Source organism: Bombina bombina, chromosome 6, assembly GCF_027579735.1.
Source record: "Bombina bombina isolate aBomBom1 chromosome 6, aBomBom1.pri, whole genome shotgun sequence".
Classification (NCBI taxonomy): Eukaryota; Metazoa; Chordata; class Amphibia; order Anura; family Bombinatoridae; genus Bombina; species Bombina bombina.
In genome coordinates this window covers 659621095-659636302 of record NC_069504.1, presented here as the reverse complement: position 1 = coordinate 659636302, position 15208 = coordinate 659621095, and the positions used below count along the sequence as shown (strand labels likewise).

Sequence of the window (15208 nt, the reverse complement as noted above, 5' to 3'; positions counted from 1 at the left end):
CCCCTCCCCCCTTTTTTTTTTTTTTTTTTTTTTTTTTTTTTCCATTGCTGATAAACATATTATGACGTGACATGTCTCTAAAAGTAGTGACCTGGAATGTGGGAGGTATTCACTCCCCCATAAAGCGTAAGGCCATTCTCACACATCTTAGGAAGTTGGGTACTGACGTTGCCCTATTACAAGAGACCCACCTAACAGATATAGAGCATCAGAAGTTACAGAGAGATTGGGTAGGACATGTAGTATTCCTTTCACATACTAGTGCCAGTCGCGGATTAGCCATTGCATTTGGGAAGAAAGTCTCAGTTAAGGTGGAAAATTCTTATTTTGATAGGGATGGTAGACATATGATAGTACAGGCCATGGTAAATTCAGTGAGATATGTATTTTGTAATCTCTATGCCCCTAATCAGAGAGCGATGGGCTTCTGGACTGACTTGACACGACACCTAGCTCCACACATAGGCTCAAACCTGATAATTGGGGGGGACTTTAATATTTCACCTACTCACACCTTAGACAGACTTTGGTTGGAACCGCACTCTTTTCGGGACCCCAAATCAAACTATAAAGCCAGATATGAAACAAAAATTTTTGGTATGCTGGAGGCCGACCTGGGGGTCTGTGACATCTGGAGGCTGCAGAACCCGGAAGGCAAAGATTATACATGCCTGTCCAAAGCTAAACACACACTATCCAGAATCGACCTTTTCATGACGGCCTGTAACTTAATCACCCACATTCATAGGTGTAAAATACACGACATCCTACTGTCAGATCATGCACCTGTGGAGTTAACATTGGGAACCCGGGGGCCGCGGTCCAATAGGAACATCCTTAGATTCCCTACATACTTATCTACTTCAGAGGCATTCACTAAATTCTTGCGACACACTTGGACAGACTTTGCCACTGACAACGCTGCTCATGTAGATGACACACAGCTCTTCTGGGACACGGCGAAAGCAGTGTCTGCGGGGGCCATAATCTCCTATGTATCGAAGCTGCGATATAACACACAATATAAATATCGATCCTTACAGAGGCAGTTGGGACTGTCTTACCAATCTTACTTGCAAGCTAAGACTAAAGCAAGCTATGAGACATATATAGCGAGTAAAGCAGAATTGGAGGCCTTTATGAAACAACAAACTGCATCTGGGCTACTCAAGTCCACGGGCAGATATTACAGGTTCGGGAGCAGAGCAGGTAAAATGCTTGCATCTCTGACAAGGCCGCAGACATCTAGGACTAACATAGCAGCAATTAGATCACGAGGCGCGACACACACTAAACCGGCTGACATAGCACAATGCTTTGCACAGTTCTTCGCAGAACTATACACAAACCAAGACAGAGCCCCGGAGGGTGTTCAGGCTCGATTTTGGCAATCGATGCAACTCCCTCAAATCACACAAGAGCAGAGTGATGCACTCAATGCCCCCATAACTGTTGAGGAGTTGACATCTACTCTAAGGTCCCTGCCGATGGGCAAGGCGTCGGGCCCTGACGGCCTACCAGCCGAATTTTATAAGCTGCTTCTACCCCAAATCACACCCACTTTGACCAATCTGTACAATGCTTTCCTACATACGGAAGCTTCTCCCTCCAATAATTTCACGGCGGCTCACATTACACTTATCCCCAAGCCAGGGAAAGATCTCTCCTTACCAGGGTCTTACAGGCCAATATCGCTGCTGAACACAGACTACAAGCTGTTCATGAAGATCTTAGCGAACAGACTAAAAGTAGTCCTTCCAGACATTATACACCCCGATCAAACGGGTTTTGTGTTCAGACGATCATCAGTGGTGAATCTCCGTAGGGTACTGCAAGTCATAGAGCACTACTGGTTGAAGGGACAGGAGAGATCGGAGGGGGTCAAATCGGAGGCCTTCCTGCTATCCCTGGATGCAGAGAAGGCCTTTGATAGGGTGGAGTGGCCTCACCTAGTAGATTCCATGTACAAATTCGGGTTCAGGGGTCCATTCCTAGAGATTATAAACAAAATGTATCAACACCCGACTGCACGGGTTATCGTGAATGGGCTTTTCTCATCAGATTTTCAATTACAGAGAGGCACCAGACAAGGGTGCCCTCTGTCGCCGTTACTTTTTAACATAGCATTGGAGCCCTTGGCTCTGAAGCTGCGGCAAATTTTTCCCGGAATAACGATAAAAGGTGTTTCCCTGCATTTGGCGTTATACGCCGATGACATGCTGCTCTTTGTGGATACGCCCTCCGCGCATATACCCCGTATATTACACACAATTGCAGACTTCGGCACCTTCTCGGGCTACAGAGTAAACGCCGCAAAGTCGGAGATTCTGTGGCTGCAGAGACACCAGAATGTGAATCACTCCTATCCTTTTGTGGAGATATCGGGAGGACTCTCATACCTGGGTATTAAATTGCATCGGGACCCATCCAAAATGTATGATCTAAATATATCTTCCAAGTGTTCAGAGCTGGTCTCCTTACTGACAAACTGGGCTAATCTCCCCCTGGGCTTATCTGGTCGTATCAGTTTGATTAAAATGACAATCTTACCCAAGATTTTGTATCCCCTACTCATGTTGCCATTTTTGATTACAAAAAGGGATTTAAAGATCCTCACCCATGCACTATCACGATTTATATGGAGAGGTGGTAAACCACGGATTGCTGCTGACAAACTACACCTCCCATTCTTGGGGGGAGGCCTGGGTCTCCCTAATCTAAAGCTTTACAATTGGGCGGCGCTGGCCAGGCTAGTAACTGACTGGCAACTAGCCACGAATCATTTCTCTGAACCGGCTCTGGAGGAAGCGATTCTCGCGCCTCTGAAACCGGCCTACCTCCCGTATGCAAAATTATTGTCCCTGCCACCTGCAGTTGCCTGTAGTGTGCTATATCGAGACCCGCTAAAAGCATGGCAAATGATCCACAAGTTCTTGGGGGTAGCCGGCCCTCCCCCTAGGTACATACCAATTTCCGGGAATGCGGACTTCCCGGCAGGAAGCGAACATGAACCATTTCTTATATGGAAAACTCTCGGTATCAGAGTTTTGGGGGATGTCTTGGACCCTCTGCTTCGTACCATACGCTCTTTTCAGGAGCTACAGGCTAAATACCAGATCCCGCAGCGGCATTTCTATGCATATCTCCAACTGCGACACTATGCATCGTCCCTACAGACAACCAACACTGGTTTCTGGGACCCATCGCCCTTCGCTATAGCGCAGACATTATTTCAGGTGGGGAGATTTTCTCTCTCGCACTTCTACACCCGCCTGGTAAGACAAACAGAGACCCTAATCCAAACCAATATGTTGGCGAGACTGGTCGCAGACTTTTCAACTGCAGTGACAGTACAAGACTTAACGGACAGCCTAGACCTTGCAAGACGGGCTACACTTGCGATTCCTCTCAGAGAGGCGCAGGTCAGACTAATCCACAGGGATTATATCACACCTCATAGACTATCTAAATGGAGTGATCGGTACCCTAACCAATGCATTAAATGCAGCAGTGAATCCCCTTCTTTCCTACATTACTGGTTTGCCTGCCCGATTACCAGACGTTTTTGGGGTCATATGCAATACTGGGTTAAAACCACGTTTCATATAGAAATAGAGATAAAAACAGCAGAGATTTACCTCTTTAAGTGGGGCGACGCACATAAACAACTGCATCAGATACTAACATTATGCATGTTGCTGGCAAGGAAGTGCATCTTGTCTAGATGGACCTCCAAACTCCCCCCAACTATAGCTCAGTTTAAACGTTTACTAATCAGACAGCTATACATAGAACAACATGATGCACGCTTGGATACGATGCGTAGACTAAGGCCGTTTTGGAAAAAATGGTGCCCGTTTATAAATACCCTACACAGGGATTTAAAAGACCAAATCCTAAAACCATTCTTACACTCCGAAATATTGCCCTCTCTCAATGTTGATGAGGGTGGTGATGCATCATGGGTGCAACCTGACTCCCCTAATGAGCGTGCCAACGCCGCGACCATCCCAACGGAAATTATGCTTTTCTAATTTTTTTTTTTTTTTTTTTTTTTTTTTTTTTCTCTTCTCTCCTCTCTCTCTCCATCCTCTGCCCTCATCCCTCCCCCCATGCCCCTCCATCCAAGAAGAGTAATTTCGGAGTAATCCGTTAGCATGTTGTTATATGTTACATATTGTTAAGCACTGTTTAGATGTTTTAAAAAAAAAAAGAAAATTTTTGCAAAATCAGGGCAGATATGACGGACCTTAACCTGTGATTACAAAAGACTCCTATTCAGATGCACTAAGTCTATCTGATTCACTCTCGGATGTTCGACTCACTATTCATCATAGAATAAAACTTTGTTAGCGCACTTCATCATGTCTTGCTCCGGAACCTGTATCATTTTGATGTACTTGTTCATATTGTATCTTGTATCTTCCAATAACCTGCATCTGATTGTTTTTGATTGTACCTGTTGTATTTGTTCCTGACTAATAAAAAGAATTTAAAAAAAAAAAAAAAAAAAAAAAATTCAGTTGGGTTGCATACCTATCTTGGATAAAATACTGTGTGTTCAAGTCATTGATTAGAAACGGATTGCGTAGTTTCGCATAGTTGACAGCTTTATCCAGAGGGAATCCTTGTAAAACACAAAATAAAACAGATATGTAAACATAAACAAACAACAAATTAAATAATAATAATTAAATATAAACTAATTTCCTTATGAACAGGGAAAGTTTACTTAACGTGACATGACACATAAAATTTTTCTTTATGGACTAGGATAGAGAATACAATTTTAAACAACTTTCCAATTTACTCTTTTATCAAATATGCTTCATTCTCTCCTCTGTTAAAGGAGCAGCAATACAATTCTGGGAGCTAGCTGAACACATCCAGTGAGCCAATGAGAAGAGGAATATATGTACAGCCACTAACACCTAGCTCCCAGTAGTGCATTTTGGCTCCTGAGCCTACCTAGGTATCATTTTCATCAAAGGATATCAAGAGAACAAAGTAAATTAGATAAAAGAAGTAAATTAGAAAGTCGTTTAAAATTGTATGTGCAATCTAAATAAGGAAAGAACAATTTTGGGTTTCATGTCCCTTTAAAATGTCAATAATACTCTATTAAAGTGGAGATTGCATTGATATAATGTAAAAAAAAACTAATCATCCATGTACAACCTACATTCAATACATTAAGGGTCAAATTACGAGTGAGGAGCTAACAGTTATGCGCAAGCGAAAAGGGGTTTATCGCGGGTGTTTGCACACGTCGGATGTATCGCTCGTATTACAAAGTTGAAAGTAAACACAAACACTTGAGCGCAATTAAAGTTAACACTCGTCGGGATATTGCATCCTCTGAGCTGTGGTTAAATGTTTTGGGAAACAAAAAAGTGTCACAAAACACATCAAAAATACATTACAAAGTAAAGTTACACTTGTGATAACACTAATAAAAATTATTACAAAAAAAATTGCACAAAAAAAAAAAAGTTAGGGATCAAAGAAATGAGGTCTCAGAAAAAAAAGGCAGGCAAAAGGTATTAACATTGAGATACATACATGTCCATGTCTAAAGATGTGTATGTGTAATATATATATATTTATTTATATTATCTATATATTATATTACACATACACACATAAGTGTATTTACAGACATATATACACACACATATAAACACATACCTACATATGTATTAGGGTTGCACCGATACCATTTTTTTAAGACCGAGTACAAGTACCGATACTTGTTTTCAAATACTCGCCGATACCAATTACCGATACTTTTTTTAATGTCATGTGACAGTTTACCAAGCACAATACAGACTAATTATTTAAGATTCCTTCTTTATAATTATGAATGACTGTAGCTCAAAAGACATTATTAAATAATAAAACAGGTTTTATTTGTCACAAAGTTCACAGTCACAGAACATGTTTAGAAATAAAAATATTACAATAAAATATATTAACAACAACAATAAATAGCAAATATAAAATTGCAACCAACCAAAAGTGCCATACAGTAAAAAATAGAACAGAATACTGTTTAATCATGGTGAACAACACTATGGGCTAGATTACATTTGACTGGTAAGTTTTACCAATGCTCTCATTACACCTCCTACTCCATTAAAGGCTATAGAGTTGGAAATGTGAACAGAGCATTGGTAAAGCTTACCAATCAAATGTAATCTAATTACCTTTTACCTATAATTGCAGGATGAGTGTTCATTGGAATTAACTTAATTTTTCCTATGAGTACTCTTCCTGCAATTATATAAGCTAAGATGTTCCTCAGAGTACAGTATGTTTTGAACATAATTGTGCAAGATGAGAACTAGCAGTAGAAAAGGCAATTTAGCAATTAGAATCATTTTTCAAAAGTTAGTGGCAAGTTCTTGTTAAGGAACAGAACAGAAGCATCTCTGCATGTTCAGCTATAAGTCTGTTTTTGCTATCAGTAAGGAGGTTCAACTTTCCACACTACTGCATGGGGCAGAAAGATATTTTTGGGTCATTTTAGCCAAAGCTGGAAATCTCAGTTTATTAACTGCCCAGTACTTTAGGGGTTTGTCTGAACGCAGTACAGTGATCTCTCCTACAATAATACAAATAAGAGCAATTTGTATTGGCAGAACAGTAGTAAACAATTTTTAGTTTAGTCTCCACTCCAGCTTTAAATGAAATGGGAACATGCAGTTTGAAAAAAACAACACAAGATAGCATATGGGTAGTAAGTGGAGGTATCGGTTTAAGTATCGGTGCATTTGCACGAGTACAAGTACTCATGCAAGTACTTGGTATCGGTACCGATACCGATACTAGTATCGGTATAACCCTAATATGTATATATATATATATATATATATATATATATATATATATATACACACATACACACACATATATATATATATATGACTAAATAGAACATATTCTGCTATGTGAAGAACATCGGAATGTGAAATATTAATATTTTCATGTTTGGTTAGTGTAGTTGAGAATATAGCGATAGTGTTTGCACGCAAGTAGGGTGTTTTTTTCCACTTTTTTTGCTCCATTGACTTCTATGATGTCCTAAATTCGGCTTTTTGTGCGCATCAGGTTAGCGCTTGTGCAAAAACAGTTTGCTTTCAACTTGTAATACGAGCGCTGCCCGATGCACACAAAAAGCATACTTCTGGCAGAGTTAGCAAGCAGGAGTGATAAATACCGCTCCACTTGTAACCAGGCTTTAATGGAATACATTAATCTGACTCTTGAAGCAAATAAAACATACCATCATGTCACAAACTACACCAACTTTTTTAAAAACAAAATAACATACATAAAGCTCAAAGATTAGGAGTCAGTGAACATTTTGCAGTGTATAATGATACTAAATACCCCTTAATAGAATTACACTTATTTAAATGAGCCGGTTACCAGGCAGAAAGTTTTTCAATTATTCAGAAGTGATTTTATCTTTTGAACCCACGCTAAATTTCTCAATAGAGCCTGTAAAAAACACCTAACGCAAGATAACTCCAAAAATACCTTTTGAATGGAAAGATATTAGGCAGTCGCAAATGGGCCAATTTTCAACAGGCTCATTAAGGATGACCTCTTCAGACATAATCACTACAGTGATGTACTCAAACTTGCACAACCGCTCCAGGATCTGAGTCATGGGCTTCGACTTTGACTTTTTGTTCATGGCACATATTCCTACCATAATTTGGCGCTCGGGAGGCTAAAATGGGTAAAGACCAAACAAACATTAGAGAAGAGCTGGACTATACATTTCCTTCATCTCTCAAACAAGACCTTGTTGGATTGGTTAATGTGGCAGAACACAGATTAGGGTTTAAAGACCATTGGCATTTCTAAATGAACAAGATTCACTAAGTAGGTAGTAATAGCTCCAATACTTTGCGACACTGATATTTTCATTAACTTCAATATTTTAGTTTTGTTTTTTTCTTCAACTGTTATCTCCTAGATCATCAGTCATTCTGCAGTTTCTAATTCTATACAATGAGACAGCATTGGTTCACAGAAAAGGCAACAGGCTGCAATGTGAAGACAGCAAAAAGTATTAAGAGGGATATTGTGATATTAGAGTAATACCACAAATCCCCTATAGGAGGCGCTAATGACTCAGGGCAGAAATTAGTACTGAAATACAATCAAAAAACCCCTTTGGTGATACCAAAAATGTAAAAAAACCTATAAAACAATATATAGAAAATAAATGGTAAAATCTGTAAAAAGTAAAATATAAAACATAAAATATAATGATAGAATAAAAAATATATATATGAGAATACAGACGTATCAATAGGTGAAATGGGAAAGATCCCAACTGAAGTCCAAATAAGTCCAAATAAGTCCAAATAAATGGAAGTAGAAATAGAAGGCAGCTCTCGGTCTTCACCCAAACGATGGTGTATCTTCAAAAAGAGGTTTCACTGCAAGGAAAACAGAAACAGAGGCGCCACATGTGTAGATCAATCAAAACAGACAATATCCAAGTTAGATGAGATACAGGATACTCACAAACGTGAAGGCACTCTCTTGTGCCTGTAGGAGCGGGCTGGTATTTAAACAGCAAACCAGCTAGCTGTACCAAGGGATCCCCGTCAGGATATCCTCGCAACAGTAATCCTTCACTAGATTGATTCCAGCAAAAAGGAAAAAATGTTCAGAGGGGAGGAAGGCTAAACAGCCTTATGGTTACTGGCAAGGGAAATGCCATACAAACACCAGATTTGTTTAAAAAGTATCAAGTATTTTATTTTACAAAAGATAAAAAAATACCATCAATAACAAATTAAAGCTTGGTGTATTTAATGGCAAATCTCCTTGTATATAGAGATAATAGCGACGCGTTTCTCAGGGAAGACCCTGTTTCATCAGGCTTGTATACTCTAGAACCATTTAAAACCCCTTTATATAGGGATCAGTAACCATATGTTTGCAATAAACCCTCCCCTTCCTTGACATAAACCAATGAAACCTTTTCTTTCCGAAAACTCCCACTTGTTGCCTTAATTAGAAGTTTATAATAGTTTTTCCTTTAATATTATGTCCACTTGATCAATAATCTGTGAGCCCATATCCTAATGTGGTTATGTGTGATGTTAGATCTAGATCGTAATGTGTCGATTGTGAGATAATAAAAAGTGTATGAATGTAAACATACTTAATCGGTGATCGTTTTTTGACCAATTAAAAGCCTGCTTTAGGAGGCTTGTACAATTTGAAACACCCAATTGGTTCATGTGCTCTTAGTTTGATGACTACAATTACCATCATACCTCTCTACCGGAACTATAAGGAAATAGAATTTGCCTAATTGTGAATTGTTCTCTGACCGTCTAATTTCAGTGACTACAAGTACCATAATGCTTCTCTAGTCTCTACCGGAAGTGCCCGGGTAGTGTGTCTGCGTGACTGTTATTTTGTAGTCTTTTTCGTCTAAGTGGGGGCTTGTACATAATAATCCATTCGATTGGTTGGTGTCACATTCCCACTTTAACTGCAGTTTGACTCTGATGGACTACAACTCCCATCATGCTTCTCTGTGTCCAATAGAAACCGCTATCTGGTGTCTAATGGGCATCCACTTGGAGTCTCTCTATACAGGCGCATTTGGTTCACTCGCAATGGTTTTGCAGATGTACCCATTGCGCTCCTAAGTGTAATGGTGGGGGCAGAATTAAATACTCTAAATTATGAATAACATGTTAATGAATAATATGATTGCTCTAAAACAATTTGCTCCATTGCTTATAATACTCGATCTTTAATTAGGTCAATGTGATAGCACAATAACAAATGTAAAGTGCTGTAAATAAACTTTACTGATTACACTCTATATACTTTAACTATGAAATTAAAAACGTGTACCGATTTAAACATAATAATATAATGTCAGTGCATATAAATTTATAGTTCAAGTGACTCAACCTTTTACACCTAATGTATATATTTTTCTAACTAATAAAAAATGTTGGTGCACCTTAATCTAAATTATATGTATTATTTTATACCATATATTAGTCATCAGCCTTATGACAATGGTAATATTAATGAAGATAAAGATTATGCTAAGTGTGGTGTTCAATATTATGCTGAATGTGTTATGAAGAACAAGAATATGAGTGGTCCTATTATTACCACTGGTGGCTGACAAAACCTAAGTGCGTGTATATATGTGTAATTTTCAAACATAGTGAAAATGATTGTGATAGTGAATTCCTAATAGTGTTTAAAGCTACCACTTAATACCACTTATAATGACAATGAAGTTGTGATGTCACCTATACTGCTGTGTCTATGATTATTTATCATGTGTATGATGGTGTGATAAATTATTATCCCAATTGGATGTAACTAGGCAGCAAGTGAGCTCGGAAAGTAAAGTATACCAAGAATTCCCACTGTTTAACACAGTGAAAAAAGGAAATATAAAAAACATCACCAAATCAGTGAATGATACCGTGTTAAACATACAAATCTTAACAGAGCCCATAATAATTATAACCATAGTATACTAATAACTTCAGAAATTGACATATTATGAAAAAGCTTAAGAAAACGCAGCAGAGTCTATGACTTCATTGAGGCCAGTTGGAAATAAACTATTGAATTTAAAGATCCAATATGTTTCTCTTTGTCTCAACTTACTGAACCTATTGTACAGATTACTTTTAGGAATGCATTCTATTGGGGTGATTTTAAATGGACATTTACCAGATATAGATTTTTGACAGGTGTGACGGGATACGCTATGTTTAGATGATTTTACCTTAATGTTTCTTAAGTGTTCACTCCACCGAGTTCTGACCTTCCTACAGGTCCTGCCTATATATTGTATCCCACATTCGCATGTGAGTACATAGATAACAAAATTAGAGTCACAAGTCATTTTGTTTTTGATGGAAAAAGTCTCCCCGGTGTTATGTGAAACAATCTCAGTGGAACCTTGCGTGATGTGGTCACACATATAACAAAGTTTCTTTCCACATCTAAAAGCTCCTATCCTATTAAAGATGTCATTACCTTTCTTTCTTGTTCCTCTAGACTTATTCACCATATTCCTTTTTGACATAACAACCTTACTAGGAGCTAGTTTCTGTTTATATGTAGGTGCTCTTTTAAAAACTAATTTTGGTTGTAGTGGTAAAGTTTTATTTAAAATCGGATCTTTAAGGAGGATAGGCCAATGTTTTTTTAGAACTTTGTTAATGATTCTGTGGTTAGAATTATACTGTGTGACAAATAGTGGTTGTTTGTTAAATGTAGTTTCTTTCTGGCTATTATGTTGATCTGAGGTAGTGACTGTTGATAGCAAAAGTTCCCTATCAAGGTCCCTGGCTCTCTGTTGGCCCGAGTTAATTAATTCAGAGGGATACCCTTTTTCTAGGAATCTTGATGTGAGTATGCTTGCTTGTTTATTATATTGTTCTACTGTGCTGCAGTTCCTGCGTAGACGACAGAACTGACTGTACGGAATATTTGTTTTCCATCTTGTTAGATGGTTGCTTTGGAAATGTAAAAAATTATTACAGTCCACTTTTTTAAAAAAAGTGGATGTTGATAAATTACCTATTGCATCCCATGATAGTGTCACATCTAAAAATTCAATATTGTTTTTTTGTATATTATGTGTAAAACTGATACCCATACTGTTCCTATTAAGATGTGCAACAAAGTCAAGAGCCTCAGGTACTGAACCATCAAAAATAAATATTAAATCATCTATGTAACGGCCATAGAACACCAGATTGCCCCTCCATCGCGAGTTGTAGATATATAGATCCTCAAATTGACCCATAAAAAGGTTTGCGAAACTGGGGGCAAATCTGGTGCCCATGGCCGTTCCTTTGATCTGTAAATAAAAAGTGTCCAAAAACTGAAAATAATTGTGTTTCAGAATAAAATTAATAAGTGATAGCAAATAATCCTGTTGTTGTTCAGGCATGAAGAAGTCTCTATTCAAATACATCTGTGTGGAGGATATCCCTAGATTATGAGATATATTAGAATAAAGGGACCCCACATCACATGATAGCCACAGATAGTTCCCCTTGTTTTTAATGTCGGATATTTTGTTCAGGAGGTCTCTTGTATCTTTGATGTAAGAAGGGAGATTTATGACATATCTCTGGAGATAGATATCTATGTACTCCGATAGTTTATCAGTTATGCTATTCATGCCCGCTATGATGGGTCTACCTGGCGGGATTCTTTCGTTTTTGTGGAGTTTAGGCAGATGGTAATAATACGGTGTGCTGGGGTGGTCAGGTGTGAGATATCTTTTCTCTTTTTTTGTCAGGATATTCTCCAAAAGACCTTGTTCTAATAAAAGATTTAGTTTCTTTGTATAATCTGTAGTGGGATCGAAAGACAATTTAGTGTAGTAATTAGTGTCATCTAGGATCCGTCGGGCCTCTTTAATGTAATCAGAATAGTTCTGTAAAACTATGCCCCCGCCCTTGTCTGCCTGACGGATGACCAGATTTTTGTCATCCGTCAGGCTTCTAAGGGCCCTGGCTTCATTAGGCCATGTACGCTTTTTGCCTATAATTCTATTGGGCATAGACTCAAAGTCTTCTAAGACTAGTTGTTGGTATAGGTCTATATAGGACACTTCCTCTTTAGGCGGGTGGAAAGTTGACAGAGGTGCCAAAGAAGTATGAATTACTCCTTCGAACAGCTCTTCTGTTAATTGGCTAGGCTCATATGTTAATATGGAGGTGGAGTTTCTTGTTTGTTGTGTATCTAATAGTATCGGGGCCCCTTCAATGTTGTGTTTTCTCATAGCTTTGACAGCAAAGTACCTTTGTAACGCTAGTTTGCGAGTATATTTGTTGAGGTCAACAAATAATTCAAATATATTGTGTGAATTCGGAGGGCAGTAAGACAATCCCCTTCCCAACACCCTGATTTCATAGTCAGTGAGGGAATGTGAGGAGAGGTTAAAAATCCCTTTCTTTAATTTCTGAAGTCTTTCTTTTTGGTAGGTTTTCCCTCTCCCTCTCCTTCCCCGTTTGGGTAAGGTCTTTTCTTTTGATTGGTTGAGGGATTGGGTTTCCTCCATAGGGGTGCCAGATTGGGGGTCCCTAAAAAAACCTCAGATGAAGTTGATGGAATATTATCCATTCTATGTGTAGTAGACCTATCTACCCTAGGGTGGTCAAAGGTATTGTCTTGTACTGAATTCAGAGCTTGAAACCTATTTGAGACTGGAATATGGTTAGGGTTGTTATATTCATGGTGTTCTACCATTCCTCTATAGTCTCTGTCTGAATATGTAAATCTGTGGGAATTATCCCCATTGGCTTGATGTTGGTTCTCACGCGGAAAAAATGTGTTATTATGTGGATAGTTGTTATTGTGATTGATATGTTGAATTGTATTCCTTCCTGAAGTATCATTATTATGGTAGTTATGTTTATTTTTATTTCTGTTCCTATTTTGTCGTTTGTGATTCTGTACTACAGTCCAATCACTATTTGTATTGGTTTTAGTTCTATTATAAGTGTATACTTCACCTTTATTATAATCATCCTCATCTCTCTTTAGTTTTGAATTTTTGTTAGTAATAATCTCTGTCTGAAAATCATCAACTGATTTGATGGTCTGATTATTAAGTTTAAGGTATTCTGGATGTTCTTTGAACTTTTCTAATTCCTTTTGTGTAGAATCTATCTCTATCCCAATCTCATCTACCAAATGTTGTCTGTGAGAGATGAGCAAGTCAATAAGATTAAATGAACATTCATCTAAAATATTATACCATTTTGTCAGTAGTTCTGGGTTATTCTTAAAAGAACAATTCTTAAAAACACGTAAACCTCTAGGGATCTGTTTCTTTTCTTTGTATTTTTTCAAACAATCTAGGTGGGATCTAGATTTCAAACAATCTAGGTGGGATCTAGATTGTTTGAAAAAATACAAAGAAAAGAAACAGATCCCTAGAGGTTTACGTGTTTTTAAGAATTGTTCTTTTAAGAATAACCCAGAACTACTGACAAAATGGTATAATATTTTAGATGAATGTTCATTTAATCTTATTGACTTGCTCATCTCTCACAGACAACATTTGGTAGATGAGATTGGGATAGAGATAGATTCTACACAAAAGGAATTAGAAAAGTTCAAAGAACATCCAGAATACCTTAAACTTAATAATCAGACCATCAAATCAGATGATGATTTTCAGACAGAGATTATTACTAACAAAAATTCAAAACTAAAGAGAGATGAGGATGATTATAATAAAGGTGAAGTATACACTTATAATAGAACTAAAACCAATACAAATAGTGATTGGACTGTAGTACAGAATCACAAACGACAAAATAGGAACAGAAATAAAAATAAACATAACTACCATAATAATGATACTTCAGGAAGGAATACAATTCAACATATCAATCACAATAACAACTATCCACATAATAACACATTTTTTCCGCGTGAGAACCAACATCAAGCCAATGGGGATAATTCCCACAGATTTACATATTCAGACAGAGACTATAGAGGAATGGTAGAACACCATGAATATAACAACCCTAACCATATTCCAGTCTCAAATAGGTTTCAAGCTCTGAATTCAGTACAAGACAATACCTTTGACCACCCTAGGGTAGATAGGTCTACTACACATAGAATGGATAATATTCCATCAACTTCATCTGAGGTTTTTTTAGGGACCCCCAATCTGGCACCCCTATGGAGGAAACCCAATCCCTCAACCAATCAAAAGAAAAGACCTTACCCAAACGGGGAAGGAGAGGGAGAGGGAAAACCTACCAAAAAGAAAGACTTCAGAAATTAAAGAAAGGGATTTTTAACCTCTCCTCACATTCCCTCACTGACGATGAAATCAGGGTGTTGGGAAGGGGATTGTCTTACTGCCCTCCGAATTCACACAATATATTTGAATTATTTGTTGACCTCAACAAATATACTCGCAAACTAGCGTTACAAAGGTACTTTGCTGTCAAAGCTATGAGAAAACACAACATTGAAGGGGCCCCGATACTATTAGATACACAACAAACAAGAAACTCCACCTCCATATTAACATATGAGCCTAGCCAATTAACAGAAGAGCTGTTCGAAGGAGTAATTCATACTTCTTTGGCACCTCTGTCAACTTTCCACCCGCCTAAAGAGGAAGTGTCCTATATAGACCTATACCAAC

The 15208-nt window shown here is 38.0% G+C and overlaps 1 protein-coding gene across 3 annotated transcripts in view; it reads right to left on the bottom strand.

The window, feature by feature from the left end:
• Positions 1-15208, bottom strand: part of PPIP5K1 (diphosphoinositol pentakisphosphate kinase 1) — a 488970-nt gene that overhangs the window by 453354 nt on the left and 20408 nt on the right. For all 3 annotated transcript variants that reach the window (XM_053717727.1, XM_053717728.1, XM_053717729.1), the window contains exons 3-4: positions 7543-7738; positions 4537-4627 (exon numbers count right to left, since the gene is read on the bottom strand). In XM_053717727.1, the coding sequence (XP_053573702.1) occupies positions 4537-4627; positions 7543-7738 (287 nt within the window). The remainder of the gene's footprint in view (positions 1-4536; positions 4628-7542; positions 7739-15208) is intronic.